General features: G+C 39.7%; 1 protein-coding gene across 6 annotated transcripts in view; it reads left to right on the top strand.

Moving 5' to 3' along the window:
* The window catches only part of prom1a (prominin 1a), a 60,937-nt gene that overhangs the window by 27,556 nt on the left and 16,216 nt on the right, over nucleotides 1–17,165 (top strand). For all 6 annotated transcript variants that reach the window (XM_061834874.1, XM_061834872.1, XM_061834871.1 and 3 more), the window contains 13 exons: nucleotides 5,151–5,271; nucleotides 5,967–6,030; nucleotides 6,984–7,073; nucleotides 10,417–10,646; nucleotides 11,496–11,570; nucleotides 11,706–11,769; nucleotides 12,497–12,656; nucleotides 12,863–13,015; nucleotides 13,525–13,648; nucleotides 13,731–13,834; nucleotides 14,254–14,338; nucleotides 15,800–15,946; nucleotides 16,256–16,327. In XM_061834874.1, the coding sequence (XP_061690858.1) occupies nucleotides 5,151–5,271; nucleotides 5,967–6,030; nucleotides 6,984–7,073; nucleotides 10,417–10,646; nucleotides 11,496–11,570; nucleotides 11,706–11,769; nucleotides 12,497–12,656; nucleotides 12,863–13,015; nucleotides 13,525–13,648; nucleotides 13,731–13,834; nucleotides 14,254–14,338; nucleotides 15,800–15,946; nucleotides 16,256–16,327 (1,489 nt within the window). The remainder of the gene's footprint in view (nucleotides 1–5,150; nucleotides 5,272–5,966; nucleotides 6,031–6,983; nucleotides 7,074–10,416; nucleotides 10,647–11,495; nucleotides 11,571–11,705; nucleotides 11,770–12,496; nucleotides 12,657–12,862; nucleotides 13,016–13,524; nucleotides 13,649–13,730; nucleotides 13,835–14,253; nucleotides 14,339–15,799; nucleotides 15,947–16,255; nucleotides 16,328–17,165) is intronic.

Raw genomic sequence — 17,165 nt, 5'->3', positions numbered from 1 at the left:
TATTTAAATTAAAATTAAATTAATTTAAATTAGACAAGGTGAGACAAGCGTACAAAAAGACCACTGTAGGGATAACAAAAAACTGCATGCATAAATTAAAAAAATTATGACATTGCACTTTATTCCTACTTGTGAAAAAGTGTTTGCCCCCTTCCTGTTTTATTTTTGGGGGTGTGCTATTTTTCCCACAGTCGAAATAATAAAAACCTTCATTGAAAAACTGTATTTTGTGTTTATTTGATATATTTGACTAATATTTAAATTCAAATTAAATGAATTTAAATGAAACAATTTAAGATAAGCGTACAAAAAGACCACTGTTGGTATAAAAAAAAAACTGCATTCATACATTAAAAAAATTATTACATGGCACTTTATTCCCATTTATTTATTTAATGACCTTTTTAATATCCCTGTAATAACAGCCCATTTAATCTAGATATTAATGTATGTTAATTCACACTGACAAATCCACAGTTGTGGATCAGGAAAAAAAAAAAACGTAACTCGCCTCCTATGAAATAAATAAAATGTGAAAGTGAGCGTTGAGCGCTCCATGCAGTGAGTAGCAGCTCAGCGGCCATCTTTGGCCTCGGAGGATTTCTGTCTATAAAAAGCTCCGGTATGGAATATTCCGTCGATAGATCCTTCTTTTCTTTCTCGAGTCAGCGATTAAGCGCGGGCAGGAACAACAACAAAAAAAAAGCTGCTTTGACTTATGCGCTCCCTTCCATCTTGAACTCAAAATCCTTTTCTGTGGGGATTACTTTTCGATTTTTTTCACCGCGACGAGGCAACCGACTGCACTCGTTTTTAACGAAGACAATTTTGAATAAGCGCACCTTTTTTTTTTCCACCTTAGAACTACAAATCATCCATAATTGGTCCGGTCAGTGATGGGCCGCGACTATGGCCTTCACTATTGATTTTTTTTTTTTTTTTATTTAAGAATTCATCCATCTATCCATTTTCTTAACCGCTTATCCTCACAAGGGTCGCAGGGAATGCTGGAGCCTATCTCGGCTGTCAACGGCCAGGACGCGGGGTACACCGTGAACTGGTCGCCGGGCAATGGCAGGGCACATCGAGACAAACAGCCGCGCTCACAATCACACCGAGGGGCAATTTAGAGCGTCCGATTAATGTTGCATGTTTTTGGGGATGTGGGAGGAAACCGGAGTGCCCACCCGGAGAAAAGCCACGCAGGCACGGGGAGAACAGGAAAACGATTAAAAAACATATTTTTAACCATCCATTTTTCATCACTAACGTGCAAGACTTCGATCCTCAACCCGTGGGTACCGTGTGTAAGGCACTGGTGTCAAACTCAAGGCCCGGGGGCCACATCTGGCCCGCTGCATAATTTTGTGTGGCCCGCGGAGGCAAATCATCTCTGTCAACTTCCATGATTCCTGTGAAAATCTGGACCAAAATTTTCGTCATATAAATGAGAATGTCGAGATATTAGAAGCCTTGCCGCTTATCCTCACAAGGGTCACGGGGAATGCTGGAGCTTATCCCGGCTATCAAACGGGATACACCCTGAACTGGTCGCCAGCCAATCGCAGGGCACATCGAGACAAACAGCCGCGCTCACAAAATACTTAAAATACTCATCGCCCTTGATTTCCGATCCCCAAACGAGTTCATAAATTTCGCGTGTCAATGATGCGATGCGGCGATGTTTTTTCATTTGTAGAAGCGGATTTTCTCGCTTTCACCCAACCGCGATTGTATTTCGTTTGACGGTGAAACGCGAGCAGGTCGACGGCGACGGTATCGGCTCCCCCCGTGAGGGATTCGTTGTCGAAAACTCCGTCCGTGTGGCTGCACTTGTTATTACGTTGTGTTGTGCAGCGATGATGATGATGATGATGACGATGGCGGTGATGGAGGTTCAATTCCGTTCGAGTGGAAGCAGGGAGGGGAGTCCGCTCGGTGAATGCGGGCCATTGTTAGCGCCGCGACGAGCTATGGCGCCGGCAGAGCGCGTCGGCCCCCCGATAGTGGCCTACATTCCCGCTAGTTTGAATCCCTCCCTTCTTCTTCTTCTTCTTCTTTTTTTATTTTCCCGCCTTTGTGGACTTTTCCCGACGGGCCGAGTTTCGCGTGTCCTTTGGCTCCGGATGAAACGGGTGGAAAACAAAGGCCTTCCCCAAATTTAGGGGAGGTAACCGTTGCCCCCCTCTAGTGGACAGTTTTCCAACAACAAGGCTTTTCTGCTCACATGCTAGCGTGTCATAGATAATGATTTGCCATCTATTTTAATATGAGTTTGACATTATTTTTCATTGATGATTTATTCATTCCATGACTCATTTATACTCCACTTCTTTTTTCAATGTTGTTTAAGAATTTTTAAATGTTTTTCATAATCATTCAATTGTTAATTAAACATTTGCATTTTGAAGTGTGATCAGAAATAATTGTATGAATCAATTTCGTGTTTTATTTCATGACCGAATTATACTTTGCGACCAGTTTTGGATTTAATGATTTGTTTTAAAATTTATTTTAGTTTGTGAGCTATTAATTTATTTCACGACTTGGTTAACAGTTTAAGTTAATTAAAATTAAAAAATATATATATTTTAATTTTAAAATTAAATTAAATTTAAAAGTTAAAAGTTAATTGAAAGCTAAAGTTAAAGTAATGATTTGCCGTCTATTTTAATATTATTATTATTATTTTTCATGGATGATTTATTCATTCCATGACTCATTTATAATCAGTTCTTTTTTTAATGTTAAGAATTTTTAAATGTATTTCTTAATTCAATTGTTAATTAAACATTTGCATTTTGAAGTATGATCTGAAATAATTGTATACAATCAATCAATTTTGTGTTTTATTTCATGACCGAATTATACTTTACGACCGCTTTTGGATTTAATGATTTTTTTTATTTTATTTTAGTTTGTGAGCTGTTCATTTATTTCACGAATTGGTTAACAGTTAATGTTACTTCAAATTAAAGGAATTGTTTGAATTTTAAAATTAAATAAAATTTAATTTTTTTAAATTTAAAGTTAAACAGTTAAAGTAATCATTTGGATCTGAATTAATTTGTAAAATGTATTAGGTTGTCCATTAATTATTTTATTGTGTGCCGGAAAAAAAAATTTAAACTATTGTGCTAGTTATTAACAAAATTGTATTTATATAAGAGGTATAAGCTGGTAAAGCGTTGGGCTTACAATTCTGAGGACCTCGGGTTCGATACCAGCCCCGCCTGTGTGGAGTTTGCATGTTCTCCCCGTGCCTGCGTGGGTTTTCTCCGGGTACTCCCGTTTCATTTTCTTTGCCGCTTATCCCCACAAGGTTCCCGGGGAGCGCTGGAGCCTATCCCGGCTGGAGGCGGGACTCGCCCTGAACTGGTTGCCAGCCAATCGCAGGGCACGTGGAGACAAACAGCCGCACTCGCAATCACACCTACGGGCAATTTCGAGTGTCTCCGTTTCGGGTCATCCGTGAACGTTGTCACTGATCAAAGTTTGCGCTGACGCAATTTTTGCGTTCTTAAGTGAGCACGCACGCATCTCCTTAATATCTCCGTACAGGAAATATGTATTTCTCGCCCTCGCGGTTGAGCTGCCACGCCGACAATTCCGCCGGGATTGAGGGTGAGTCACGGAAGAGGCGTCTTAATATTATGGGCTGCCCTCGCCTTGATGTTGCTCATGCTAATTACGCCGGCGACGAGCTGCTCAGGTCTGCCTGATGAGGGCGGAATGGGGAGGGGGGCGTACGGGGGGGCATTACGCAAGCTTCATTTCAATATGTTGACGAAGACTCGGAATCTGCTTCATGGCGGATCGTTTGCTGGTGAAAAATGACGACTCATCTGACAAATCTCATGCTAAAATAATGATAATGATAATGCAGTGTTCTTCATTTATTTATTTTATTGAAGAGCATTTTTGTTTGAACACCTATTTTTGTATTGTAATTTTTTTTTAACTTTCTACTACTGTATTTGGTGCCCTGCGATTGGCTGGCAACCAGTTGAGCGGTTGTGCGTCCCGCCTCCTGCCCGTTGACAGCTGGGATAGGCTCCGGCATCCCTTATCCCTTGTGAGGATAAGTGGCAAAGGAAATGGATGGATAATCCTGTATTTGGTTCTTTTTTTAATTTTATAGTGTAATGTTTTATGTTTATTTGATATTTTAAATTATACTGAATATAATGCGGCAACACGGTGGAGCAGCTGGTAAAGCGTGCTGAGGTCCTGGGTTCGATCCCGGACCCGCCTGTGTGGAGTTTGCATGTTCTCCCCATGCCTAGGTGGGTTTTTTTTTTGGGCACTCCGGTTTCCTCCCACGTCCCAAAAACATGCAACATTAATTGGACACTGTAAATTGCCCATAGGTGTGATTTTGAGTCCGGCTGTTCTCTGTCTCCATGTGCACTGTGATTGGCTGGCAACCAATTCAGGGTGTAGCCCGCCTCCTGCTTGTCGACAGCTGGGATTGGGTGCAGAACTCCCTGCGACCCTTGTGAGGATAAGCAGCCAAGAAAATGGATGGATGGATGGATGGAATTTAATTTGCCTAGGTGTTTTTTTTCTGGGCACTTCGGTTTCCTCTCACGTCCCAAAAACATGCAACATTAATTGGACACTCCAAATTGCCCCAAGGTGTGATTGTGGCTGTTTGTCTCGATGTGCCCTGCGATTGGCTGGCGACCAGTTCAGGGTGTACCCCCGCCTCCTGCCCGTAGACAGCTAGGATGGGCTCTAGCACTCCCCGTGACCCTCATGAGGATAAGCACCTAAGAAAACGGATGGATGAATATAATGTATGTAATGTTTTTTTTCCCGCCTTCTGAAGTAGTCGCAAAACGGAAAATGACAGAATTACGGGAGCTAGAATGTTCTGCGTTTGCCTTTCCGCAGAACGCAGCAATTTTTGCCGTCCCAGAAGTAATTTATACATCTTGCTAACGTCATATAAATATTTTTTTGATTGGGGGTTTAACCCAGTTGTTTTGGTTTGCCGGATTCTGTGTAAAAGCCACGCGCAAACGGACGCTGGCTCTTTAAAAATGTGGCCATTTTGCTGGATAACTGCTCCATACCGAGACGCTCCCACTTGCTCTTTTTCAACAAGTGACAAAGAAAATCGCGTCATTTTTCTTTGGCTTCGGCAGGATCGGCGTGTTGTGCGCGTACGCCGCCAATCAGAACCTGAGCGCCCAGGTGAAGAATATCCGACGCCTGGTCAACAGCAACATGCGGGACCTGCACGCCTTTGCCAACGACACGCCCATGGTAGGAAGACCAGTTTGGACCTTTTTATTTTATTTTTTTTTCTTCATCAAAATTGTTCTCAAAGTTGAATTCCAATCTAGGCCCAAATTAGATGGTGTAAAAAAAAAAAAAAAATTGCTTGCAATTTAATGTTGCCCATCTGGGTGCCATCTTTTGATTTGGGATCTTTTCGTAATCTGCCTGTCCCAAAATGGCTGCTTCAGACCAAAATGTCCGACTTCCTGTTAAGTTTTGTTCAAGAAAGCTAACATAAATGCTTGATTTATGTCTTCGGACTTGTTTTTTTTTTTTTTTTTCGGGGGGGGGGGGTCTTTTGAAAACAATGACTCAAAGTTTCTTTGTCATCAAAGCATCATTATGTTGTTGCAATACACCAGAGGGATCTGTGATCTGTAGTGCCGGAATGAGGCAGCCATTTTGCATTCACACCGTAGTCTTTACTGTTATGGGAAAAATGTATCTGGCCCACCGCCCTCCTGACTGTGGTGCCTAAAATTTCAAAATCATCAATAACTTTGAAAATATGACTTCAAATTTGCCTGCTTCAGCATAGGATGATGCATTGCCCTACATAAAACCAAGGCAGCATTTTTTACAAAATGCTAAATTTTTCCATTCTTGATGTTTTGATGCATTACTTGTGTAAAAAGTAACCCATAACTTGTACATTTTTTTTATGCGCTTCCTGTTTGCAGCAAATCGATTACCTCACGTCCCAGTACGCCACCGCCAAGAACCAAGTCCTCTACGACCTGGAAAGTAAGTCTGTTTCTTCTCGGCCGCTTCCCTCTACTGGCGAGTTTCATCACTACAAATAACCAAATTATTATATCATGTTTACACGTATGATTGTGTGATTTAATTGACTATTGAAGAAGGTTCCGTTCTGTTAAAAAAAAAAAAAAACTTTTTCAGACACACAATGAAATAGTGTCCGGTATTTAAAATTTTTATCATTATTATTATTATTATTATTATTTGGCTGTGTGCTTAAGTATTTCTTGTCAGTAATTAAATACATTAATGAAATCCAGAGAATAATATCCACAACATGCAATTAATTCCTGAAAATAAACAAACTATAATGAAATAATTTGAGAATAATATCAAGGAGTATGATTCAAAAAGTGCAATTCAATTAATCAAAATTAACTCATTATTAAGAAAAGTATATATAAATATAATACATAATTATAATAAATTATACAATATATATATATAATAATATTATGTAATATATAATTATAATCTAATAATTTAGATTTATATATATAAAGTAAAATGTGATAAAATAATTTCATTAAATATTTATCAGTACCTTAAAATGGTGTCCCCAAAAATGTAATTGAATTCATTCCATAATTAAAAAAAACAGAATTGAAATTGGAAACTATAAATGAATGAGAGATTTGTACGTGTCAAGTAAATATTCAGTACCTTAAAATCGTGTCCCCAAAATGTAGTTGAATTCATTCAATAATGAGAAAAAAGAAAAAGAAAATGAATGACAGATTTGTACGTGTCAGGCAAATATTAATAAACGAGGCCCTTTGTCATTTTGGTACCGCTTTTCTGTGTTTTCTGATCGTTGCCCAGTTTCACTCGGGTGATGAACTCGCGTGATAAACGCGTACAAACGGCCGTCGTAAGCGACGTCACGAGCTGCGTCTTATCTTTTCATATTTGTTTTATCTCTTGTCGCCCCCCCCCAGACATCGGGCCGCTCTTGGGCGGAAGGATACGCGACGTGTTGGATAAGGAGGTGCACCCGGCCTTGGATGGCGTGCTGACAACAACACGAGGTGCGTATCGGCCGCCGCTTTCATATCCTGAGAAATCACAACACCGAGATGATGGGGGGAGCGGGGGGGGGGGGGGATATGATTTGGTGAAAATGCGGCCCGCTGAAATTCATCATTTGAACGACAACTACATATTAAATAAAAACAAGTCAAGTACAATTACTGTTCATAAAAATGGAATCCCATAATGAAAAAGAATCAGAATCCGGGAAAATAATGGAAAAAGTAAAATCGTGCATCATGAGCTCTAAATGTTATAATAATGGATTTTAAAAAATGTCAAATAAAATAATGGGGGGAATTACGTAAAATGGTACATGTTAAAAAAATTATCAAAAAAGTCGAGTGATAAAGAAATTTTTAATAATCTAAACAAAACCAAGTTTAATCAGGAAAATCTCAGGCATAATACAAAAAGTTAATGAAAATAATACAAATGTTTTTAAAGAAGAGAAACTGAGTATGAAAATGGAGAAAAATAGCAAATTAAAATCATGAAAAAACACAATTATGAAAATGAATAAAAGTGTTAAATACAAAGAAAATAAAATCATTAAAAAAAACAACTAACATAATAATAACTCACTGGTACGTAAAATGATGGGGGAACGGATGAAACAATTTAACAAATGATAAAAGTAATGAAAGTAGTAAATATTAAAAAATAAAAAGTCAACAGAATTAATAAAATAAATATGTTTCACAAGAGACATTTTCAAGTATAATAATAAAAAATAAAATGAAATGAAAAAAATGCAAAATAATGGAAAATTCTAAAACAATGAAAATAAAATGTAATTAAATAATGGAAACATTTATTTTAATTATGTAATATAATCAATAAAATTAATAAATATAAAAACAAGGAATAAAGTAAGAAAATTGTTATAGATTAAATACAAATATGTTTAAATCAAGTGATATAAATCAAGTAAAAAAATGGAAGGCAAGTAAAATCGAGAAAAGATGTCACATTAAGAAAATAATCAGCTAAATTAATACAAGGTATTAGGAATGATATTTTACAAGTAAGCAATGTACGACTGTACACAAAAGCCCTTGATGATACTGTGATACCATTTTGATGACATCATAGTTTGGCTTCTTGTTTTTCTTTCTTTGTGTACTTTTTTTTTTTTTTTCTGAAGCGAAAATTGAGCGAGCCATCAAAGGTAACCGAAAGTGGACCAAGACCTGCTGGTTCTGCTTTGTCCCTGTGTGGTGGTACCCCCTTTTAACCCCCCCCCCCCCCCTCTTCGTGAACTCGTAACTGAGCCTTAAAACTGCACTGCACGTGTGTAAAATGAAGTCCAACAGACGTTTGACTTACAATTGCGCGGCTTTTTGCGAGCAAAGGACTTTAATTTGCGAAGATGTAGACGCAAATACTTTTTGTGAACCATTACTGCAACTTTCGACTGTGACCGCTCTAGTGCACTGAAGTCTATGTTTGTGTTAGCCTCTTCCGCTGCTTTTTGTGAACAAAGTTTTTCATCGGTCTGTGTTTGTTGACAGGGTGGTGGTGCACGGCAGGCTGCCATGTTGGTTTCGAACGAGCTCCCGCTCCCGTTGGCTTGATAGCTTGAAACTTAGCTGAGAGGCTTTTTGTGAACAAAATTCAGATCTTCTGTGACTGGTTTCTCATTTTTTTTAAAAATAAGAAGCGCCGAGTAAATATGGAGACTGCTACCTTAGCTTCTATCTCGATCCCATTTCTGGGGGCTGGATAGGAATCTAGCTGACAAGCTTTTTGTGAACAAAAGGACAGATTGGAGTGCTGCACTTTTGAATCTGTCTGTGTGTGCGATATAACTGAACGAAGATGTAGATTCCTATTGTACGTTAGCTTATTGCTAGCTTAAATTTGTGCTTGTTAGGACTGAGACTATTGAGCAGCTTTTTGTGGACAAAGGACATATCAGTGATTTTCTGTGGCATTTACGTTTGTTGTTTTTGGGATGCTCAATGTGGACCAAATAAGATTTGGAATGATAGTTATTGGGGAAAAAATTGTTCGAGACATCCTGCTTGGTGCAGTTTTAAATCACTTTTGTGAACGTTGAACCCCGTTTTTATCACTTCCCTGCATCTTGAATGCCTTCCAGGATGCAAGAGGACCGACTGGTGCATGCCCCGATTCCTTTTCCTTTGCAAAATGTCTGCCGAGTGGCGACTTTGTCGTTTTCCTGCCCTCCGCTTTCTTGTTGTGTCCCCTGGTGCGTTTCAACTTTTAATTGTCCCGTGTACGACGACGAGCACAAAAATGTGCATCTCATTTAGAAGCTATTAAATTCTCATTTTTCATAGCCCTCCTACGGCTCGGCAGATTACTTATTTACGTGTAGAGAAATGCTCACATTTTGAGTTTGAACATACATTTGAAATAAAGCATTCAAATACATCACAAGCGAGAATAGGAAATGTGCTCGCTTGCTAAAGTAAGCTCAACGATAGATAGATGGATGGATAGATAGATGGATAGATGGATAGATAGATAGATAGATAGATAGATAGATAGATAGATAGATAGATAGATAGATAGATAGATAGATAGATAGATAGATAGATAGATAGATAGATAGATAGAGATAGATAGATAAGATAGATAGATAGATAGATAGATAGATAGATAGATAGATAGATAGATAGATAGATAGATAGATGGATGGATAGGGTGCTAGCAAAATAAAAGCCGAGCTAATAATTTATACGATTATTGGAGAGCGCTAGCATGATTTCTAGACACTAGCTGGCCAAAATATGACTGCAATTAGCTCGATTGATGTCTTGTTTATTGAAATGTAGAGCTAAAAAACATTCAAAACTTTTTTTTTTCAAATGGCATTTCTAAGACTAAAATTTACATGCAAGACGGGTATTGACGACCAGCCAAAATATGGTTAACGTGAGATGGATAAATGTATCATTTATTTAAGTCTAATTAAATTATGACTAAATTATTTAAGTATATAAATTGTTCAAAGACATTAAAGACAAAAAATCTAATTCAGAAGCCTGAAACTAGCTAGCAAGATGAAATTAGCAAAGACCACGAGCGCGATAGCTAAAATATGACAACGCTCAGATTATTTGTTATTCATATTTAGAACTTGCAAACATTATTGACTTCTAAAAATTGCATGTAGAAGCTAGCGAGTGAGTTGGGCAGCTTTCATTTTTATAAGATAGGCAAAATATTGCCACCCTGTGGACATTTCTAGCTCGTTTGGTTTTAGAATAAAATGAAAAAGAAAACCACGCACACACACACGGGATGTCTGCGGGACAAAAATCCAAGCTAGCCAAATCTGTCGGACGCTAACACGGTGTACTCGTCGCACAGCCATGCGGGAAACCAAAGAGGCCCTGGAGAACGTGAGCGTGTCTCTGCAAGTGCTGCAGGACGCCACGGGCAAGCTGGACCTGAACCTGAGCCTGGTCAGGGCCAGCATCCGGCGCTCCCTCGACGACCCGGGCTGCCACGACGAGGAGTCGGACGCCACCTCGGCCCAACTGTGCCGGGGAATCCGCCGGTCACTGCAGCAGCTGCACGTCAGCGCCAACTTCACGCGGGTACCACAAATATCCAATTCCCATCGCATCGTAGATGGATTGCGACATATTTGTTTCTGTTTTTTTGCCCCCCCAAAAAATTCTATATGTATCAACAGTATATATAGGAATGTTACTACTTTACTACTAATAATATTACTATTTTGTAAAAAGTTATTTTTTTATCTACATGTATTATTTATGAATGAGCAATTATCTATTCAAAAGGTTAAATGGAAATTTCTGTTCAATAATAATGATGATTTATTTACCTTAAAATATTTTGCTAGTATTGTAATGAAAGTACTAAATGTGAAAAAATAAAAATAAACAAAATTAATAAAATAAATGTGTATCACAAGAGAATTTTCAAGTACAATCATAAAATATAAAAACGAGCAAGAGCTAGTTGTATACTATTCTTATATTTTTAATGGGGAGTTATTATTTATTGAAATATTTTACAAATTCCCCCAAAAATCTTTAACACTATTTTATTCATTTGTGATGAACAATTGTTCTGCTCCACTAGGAAGTAGAAAAATGTATACAAATATAATAAACCATTGATTTTAAAGAATGTAGAAAAATAAATGATTGTCATATAAATGTTTTTTTATATTTTAGTATATTATTAAAATTATTTTATTACATTAGATATGAAAAAAATATATAATTTTCTTTTTATTTTAATAATATTATTAATAATAACAATATACAATAATATTATAAAAGTTGTCTTGAAATGATATCCAAATACAATCCATATGATCCTTGATTGATTACATTGTCATTCCCCACCAGACGTGCTTCTGTTTTTTTTTTTGTTTTTTTTTTTTTCATTTTTAATTTTTATGCCCCCCCATTTAGCTTCCCAACGTGAACGCTCAGCTGGAGAAGATGGACGACGTGATGAAAACGGACCTCAGCGCCGTCGTCAACAAGGTGAGCGGAACGTCTTCGTTTTGTTGTCGCGCATCTGACGGGTGTCGTTGACTTTGGTGAAAACAAAACCAAAAAAAAAAAAAAAAATGTTTTGAAGAAGTTTTTTGAATTTCTTTTGCGTGTTCCCTCTCTTAGGGTTACGCCTCCTTGAACGACACTCCTTATTTGGTCATGGTTCAGACCCGGGGGGTTGTTGACAGTAAGTTCACGATCTTTTTTGGGGGGGTTTTGTTTGTTTACTTGTGTTGTGTGTCAGAGGTGGAAATTCTTTTTTTTTTTTTTTTTTTTAATTGATGGATTTTTATCTTCAATTTTTTTTTTGTTGTTTTTGTCCGAAGGGATGCCAGAAGTGGAGATTATCTTATTTATTTTTTTTTATCTAAGCTATTTAAACATTTTGTTTGAAGTGGGAAAACGTGTTTTAAATATGGCATCCCATTTTTTATGTTGTATAAAGAATTTTTTTTAAATGCTTTTTAATCCCTCCAAAAAGTCCCCTTATTTTATGTTTTCTCCATTTTTAAATATCACTTATTTTCATGTGAAAGTCAGAAGTGGGGAAAAAAATTACATATAGATTTTTTCAACGTCCAGTATAATTTTTTTTTGCGTGTTTTTGTCATCAGTGGGGATCCATTTGTATGACTGACGTCTTATTTTTGTATCCACTAAATAATGATTTTTGTCAGAAGTTTATTTTTATTTGTATTTATTTATTTTTAAGTATTTCTTAAAATTTGCATTGAATAAAACGGATTTTTTTGTCAAAAGTATTTTTAAATTAATTTTTTGGCAATCTAAAAGTGTTTTTGTTTTTTTTTTTCGTTAAAATGTGGCCTCCTTTTTTTAAAATACATCTTCTTATGTTTTTCTGCCCGATACAATCACTTTTTTTTTTTCCCCCTCCTTAAAACTTTCCTTCCCAGGGGTGCAGAATTTGGTGGGCGACATCGGCGAGAACGTGGCCAACCTGTCCAAAGCGTTCCCCCTGCACACGTCCCTGTCCAACTTCACCATCTTCATCAGCCACGTTCACGCCAAGATCGAGGACCAGTACCCCGAAATTGACAAGGTGGACTTCTACAGGTGAGCCCGCTCCTCCACGCTATGCACAAACGTGCATTCCCTGTCTTTCATCCTTGGGTGCAATATCCCTTCAAATCCAAACTGAATAAGAATTTTTTTTCAAAAACGTCATTCGCAATGTGATTCATTGACACTGTTCATCCATGTGTCTGGTCATCCTCATGGTGTTATTTTTTTTATTGTTGTGTGTGTCGGCACATTGTCAGGTGGACGGGCTGCGTGGCTTTGTGCTGCATGCTGGTTCTGGTGCTGGCCTTCAACTACCTGGGCCTGCTGTGCGGCACGCTGGGCTACGACAAGCACGCCTCGCCAACCACGCGGGGGTGCATCTCCAACACGGGGGGCACCATGCTCATGGCGTAAGCAGCCACACTTTTACAAATGCAGTTTCACTTTTGAGCATTTTTTTTTCTTTTTCACTGTGGGGAAAATTAAGACGCTTTTTTTTCCTCTTCCAAAAGTGCCTCTCTACTGCTAACAAGCCAGGCATAAAATTTAGAAAGTATACAATGATGCCTCGGTTCTCGACCACAATCCGTTCCAGAATACGGTTCAAGAAGTGATTTGTTCGAAAACCGAATCGACGTTTCCCATTACAATGAATGGAAAAAGAAATAATGCGTTCCAAGCCTAAAAAAAAATGCCTTTTTAAAGCATTTTTTTTTAGCTTTTCCTGATAATAAACTGCATAGTAGAAATATGTACCAAATGGTATTTCCTTTACAAATGTACCGGGTGAGGCTTATAATCAGGTGCGTTCTATAGGCCAGAAATCACGGTAAATGTCAAACCGGTCTCATCGCCGGGCCGGCAAAAGTGTTGACCAGATGTTCTGCGATGAAGTAAAGCGGGTCGTCTTCGTCCGCAGCGGCGTGGGCTTCAGCTTCCTCTTCTCCTGGGTTCTCATGGGCCTGCTGACCGCCATCTTCCTGGCGGGGGGCAACGCGGAGAAGCTGCTCTGCGAGCCCTTCCACACCAAAGAACTCTTCAAGGCCAGTCGTCACGCGACCGTGCAAACAAACGCCGACGTGATCGCTCAACGCCGCTCGCTTCTGCTTTGCTTTGGCTCTCCAGGTGGTGGACGCGCCGTACCTGGTGAACTCCGAGTGGAGGAACTTCATCCCCGGGTACTTGTACAACGACTCGGAGCTGGAGCTCACGGCGGAGAGCTTCTATAGGTGAAAACGTAGATTTTTTTTCAAATATTCTGTTTTTGCGATTCCAATACTATTTCCATTTTTTTAGAGCTAATTCCACATGGTTTTTTTTTATGGTTATTTCTTCCTTTTAGAATGTTCTCCTATTTATGGGATTATAGTTGTATTTTTCCTGTGCACACACATATATATATATATATATTTTTTTTTAAACTCAGAGTGGTATGCGTGCGTGTACTTGGCTTTGTGACATCATTCCTTTTCCCAAATCGTCGTCTCCTTTTAAAGTCACGTACACGTGAACTCGGCTTTACACTGCGCAGCCTTCGTGTCCGCCGCTAATCTAAACTCCCCGTCCAGAGGAAGCCGCGCGCTTCCCGTCACGCTCGCTAGGTGGCAGCAAACGCGCCGGCTAACTGTTTCTCCGTTTGTGTCCACAGCACTTGCAAACAAAACAAAGGCATCTACTCGGCCCTTCGCCTGGATAAAGTCTTCAACGTCTCGTCTTTCCTCAATGCCACAATGGTCAGTGAAGGCAACGTGACAAACGACCACCAATATGACTCTGCATATACAGTTGCAATGCGGGGGGGGTTAATTTCATTCTATAATAATAACTGCTGGTGGATCTGAGGTCCCGGGTTCGATCACAGATCCGCCTGTGTGCATGTTTCCTCCGGGCACTCCGGTTTCCTGCCACGTCCCAAAAACATGCAACATGAATTGGACACTCTAAATTGCCCGTAGGTGTGATTGTGAGTGTGTCTGTTTGTGTCTATATTCCCTGCGATTGGCTGGCGACCGCTTCAGGGTGTACCCTGCCTCCTGCCCGTTGACAGCTGTGATTGGCTCCGGCACTCCCGCGACCCTTGTGAGGATAAGCGGCCAAGAAAATGGATGGATAATAACTTTAATTTAAATTTAAAATAATGTTTTTTGTTTTTTTACTCATTTTGAGAATTCAGCTCACATCTTAGTAAATATCCATCCATTTTCTTCACCGCTTATCCTCACAAGGGTCGCGGGGAGTGCCAGAGCCTATCCCAGCTGTCGACGGGCAGGAGTTGAGGGCACCCTGAACTGGTTGCCAGCCAATCGCAGGGCGCATAGAGTCAGAGAACAGCCGCACTCACAATCACACCTACGGGCAATTTAGAGTGTCCGATTAATGTAATGTAAAATAATTTACATAAATTTTTTTTTTTTTTTTTTTTTACTCATTTTGAGAATTCAGCTCAAATCTTAGTAAATATAAAGAAATGAAAAAATAGTTCAACTAAATAGAAGAAATTTATTTCACTACTAAAGCCTCAAAAAAATATTGACAATTTGAACATCAGATGCTATCGGAAGCCTTTTGTTCTACTGTTCTACGTGTACCGTCAAATTGAGTGCGCGACCTGGTTTAAGTTCGACATCTGCGTCGTTAAAACGTACGCGGCAGATGAACGCCACGTCGCAGCAATCCGGTGACGTCATACTCAGCGGATTTCAAAATATGCTGCTGTCCTTTTACTTCTTTTTACGAGTTCTACTGCAGGTTTGTGACGAGTGTATAAAGAATACAGTAATCCCTCTCTACTTCGCGGATCACCTATCGCGGATTTCCCCCCCCAAAAAAAAGATGGATTGATACATACTAATGTGCCATCCCAGGCGTGATGACATGGACCAATGAAGCAAAAATAAAAAATTTAAATTTAAAAAAACGCTAGCATAAAAATAAAAACAATGCTAGCATACATTACTGCAGTACTGTTAGCGGGAAGCCGCATTGATAGGATATAATGCGCCATCACCAGCACGACGACAAGGACCTATGAAGCAAAGAAATATATTAAAAAAAAAAAAAAAAAACACCATTTAACCCTACTTTGCGGTTCTTCACTTCTCGCAGTTGGGTCTGGTACAATTAACCGTGAAAAACGAGGGATTACTGTACTGGTGCTTTTTTGGAGGAAATGACCTTGTTCTCTATGTTGACAGTTCACCAAGGACTTGGTTGCCCTGCTGAGCAGCGTGAAAATCGACCTGAGAGGGGTCATCTTGCTGGAAGCGGACGGCAAGCAGAACCTACTGGATTTCGCCGAGGCGGGACTGTCGGAAACGAACTACGCGGACTACCTGGAAGAGGTGATCCGGTTCTTCCTTTTTTGTAGGATTTTTGTGGAAAAAAAATAGATAAATCAAAATATCCGTCTCTTGCCTTGTCGTGTTGAAAGCGACGGTCGCTGTCTGAAAATGAAAGTACACGTTCGGATCAGTATCCTTGTCTTCGCCGGGTTCTGTGCAAAAAGGAGGAGGCGGCTCCGGTGCTGAAATTTGGCAGGATTTCCGCGTGAAAGAGGCCGATGAGATTCATTCATTGAGATTCTTCCTCGGATGAATCTCCAAGTTGATTTGATGCCAATGAAGCACGAAAACGTGATTTCTCTCCTGCAGGTCAACAAAGGCGTCACCGTGGTGGACTTGCTTTCCTTCGCCAACGAGCTGGAAGCCCAGACGGACCTGATGGTATTCAACAGCACGCTTCATTTCTCGCTTGATTTCAGTTTTTATCTTGTTTTTTTCTGATATTCGTGTCCCTGTGCATGCTACACTTGAGACCAGATATTTACTCCTTACCTTGTCAAAATAGGCTCGTTACCTGTTTCAACCTCAGCCGATAGCGACACGCCGTTAATAGAGAAGTCCCAGATGAGACAGTAATGATTTCAGATCTAGGTGGTAGAAAAACAGTGGCAACGTGGAGGAACGTGAAGCGGGTCGCGATAATGACGACAGAAAGATGTTGGTGTCGTGGGCGTGGCCTTGCCACTTCTGTGGGCGGTGCTTCCTGTGAGGGGCGTGGCCTTGCCACTTCTGTGGGCGGTGCCACCTATGACAGCTGTCACAAAATGTGTTGCATTCGGGACTCTAATTGACCAAGAACTTAATTGGTAAATGCGGCATCGGCATTTGCCAGTTCGTTGCGCATGTTTCACTGCATTCTGGGATACGTCGCTACTGTCCGTAAGTAAGTCTTGAGCAAGCGAGTCTGTGCCCTTTGAGTTTGACCAGGTCTTGTTCGCGTTTCCGAGTTTTGCCTCGTAGTCATCGGACCTGCCTCGCCTTTATGTGCCCCTGCCTTCCAAGCTTTGCCTCGTACTTCGGACCTTGTTTGAGGATTCTTGGACTTTGTTTTTGCCACGCAGTTTTGTACTTCCGCCTTTTTGGACTGCTTGGCTGCGTCCGACCTCTTCCTGAAAGAAAACCATTCTTAAAGGGAAATTCCGGTGGTTTGCACTAACAATGTATCCAATAGTTCATGAAATATGAACTCTATCTTGACAATGTGATGTTAAATCCTCTC

The sequence above is a fragment of the Syngnathoides biaculeatus genome, chromosome 11, assembly GCF_019802595.1.
Source record: "Syngnathoides biaculeatus isolate LvHL_M chromosome 11, ASM1980259v1, whole genome shotgun sequence".
NCBI lineage: Eukaryota > Metazoa > Chordata > Actinopteri > Syngnathiformes > Syngnathidae > Syngnathoides > Syngnathoides biaculeatus.
Note: the sequence above shows the minus strand (reverse complement) of the source record. Positions and strands in the feature narration are given on the sequence as shown.